At 68.4% G+C, this 1,645-nt stretch overlaps 1 protein-coding gene across 1 annotated transcript in view; it reads right to left on the reverse strand.

Moving 5' to 3' along the window:
• The window catches only part of TLX1 (T-cell leukemia homeobox 1), a 7,818-nt gene extending 6,703 nt beyond the window's left edge, over positions 1 to 1,115 (reverse strand). The window contains exon 1 of the mRNA XM_009277814.1: positions 647 to 1,115. Coding sequence (XP_009276089.1) covers positions 647 to 1,115 — 469 coding nt within the window. The remainder of the gene's footprint in view (positions 1 to 646) is intronic.
• Positions 1,116 to 1,645: the final 530 nt, after the last annotated feature.

Below are 1,645 nucleotides of genomic sequence, written 5' to 3' on the forward strand. Positions count from 1 at the left end.
AAAGTGTCCTGTGGGGGGGGGGAGAGGTATGTCCAAACCCCCGCAGCCGGGGAAAACCAGTACCGGTTACGGTACGCACGGGAAAACCAGCCGTACGAGCGGCCGGCAACGGGCCGGCCTTCCCGGGCGGGCGAGGGCCGGGGCCGCCGGGCTCCTTTCCCGCCGGGCCGAGCTGTGCCTCCGAAATAACCTTCTGTTTTAAAGGAAACTTTCCCCGGGTGTTGTTGGGTCGGATGGCGGGGCGGCGGGGAGCGGGCAGCCGTGCCCAGGGCTTGCGGGAGGTGCGCGGAGTTTGCCGTCCCGTTTGGTCCCTGCCCGCCTTTGCCGGGCCGCATCCCGGGGAAAAAAGAAAAAAAAAATCAACAAACCAAAACAAAACAAAAAAAATGAGAAAAAAGGCAAACAAAAAAGAAAACAAACCCACGCATTTACGGGGGACTGAATGCGCCTGATTTTCCACCCCTTCTTGCTTCTGGCCTCCTCCGGGACCAACTTCCCAGGGCGATCCGGGGCGCTCTCTCCACCCGGGGCCGGATCCTGCTTTCCCCGGCGGGCACCGGCTGCCGCGCCGAGGCCGGGCGGCGGGTAAGGGAGCGGGGCGGCGGGAGCAGGGAGGGAAGAAGGGGGTGCCGGTGGCCCGACTCACCTGTGAACCTGTCTTTTGTGTACCGCCTGTTGCTCTCCATCCAGGGGAAGGTGAGCCCCGTGAGACTGTTCATGCCGTTCACCGCCGGCACGGCGGCGGAGAGGGGCTGGTGCACGCCGCCGGCCACCGGGCGATGGGCCGGGACGCGGATCACCCCCCCGGCCGAGCTCAAGGTGTTGCCGTTCATGCTCACCGCCATGTTCACGTTGTAGGAGCCGGGCAGGCCGCCCATGCTGCAGGAGGTGCCGGGGTGGGCGCCGCCCGCGCCGCCGCTCGCCCCGTAGCCACCCGTGACCGTGTTGTAGGCGCTGCCCACGATGCAGCCCAGCCCGTAGTCCGCCGAGTCCTGCAGCCGCGGGTGCGATACCATGGAGCTGCCCGGCTCCGACGTGTTGAGGATCTGGTCGATGCCGAAGCTGATGGGCTCGGCTTGGCCTTGGTGCAGGTGGTGAGCCCCGAGGTGCTCCATGCCGCCGCCCGGAACAAGCTGATTGGGCTCGGCTGGCCTTGGTGCAGGTGGTGAGCCCCGAGGTGCTCCATGCCGCCGCCCGGGAGCGCCGCCCGGCCCCGGCAGCGAGCGCCGCGCACAACGCCCCGGGGCACCGGGGCCGGACCTCCGCCCCGGGCAGGGCAGCACAGCCCCGCACCGCCTCGAAACACGGCAACGGCAGGCAACGGAGCCGCGCACAGCCGGGGCACGCCAGCTACACGCTCAGCCCCATAGCACGGCAGTCGCGCACCCCAAGACACACCAGCAGAGCCACGCACAGCCGGGACACGCCAGCTACACGCTCAGCCCGAAGACACGACAGCAGAGCCATGCGCACCCGAGGCACGGGAGCAAAACGACCCCGCAGCCCAGGACACGACAGCCGTGCCCAGCCACACCCCCTGGACCCAAGAGCCTCCAGGAGCAGAGGCGCGACACCCCCACCCACGCACACTGGTCCCACTCCGATGAGACCCAGCACCCCCACACCACCAAGACACAACCGCCCC

The sequence above is a fragment of the Aptenodytes forsteri genome, unplaced genomic scaffold, assembly GCF_000699145.1.
Source record: "Aptenodytes forsteri isolate BGI_AS27 unplaced genomic scaffold, ASM69914v1 Scaffold15, whole genome shotgun sequence".
NCBI lineage: Eukaryota > Metazoa > Chordata > Aves > Sphenisciformes > Spheniscidae > Aptenodytes > Aptenodytes forsteri.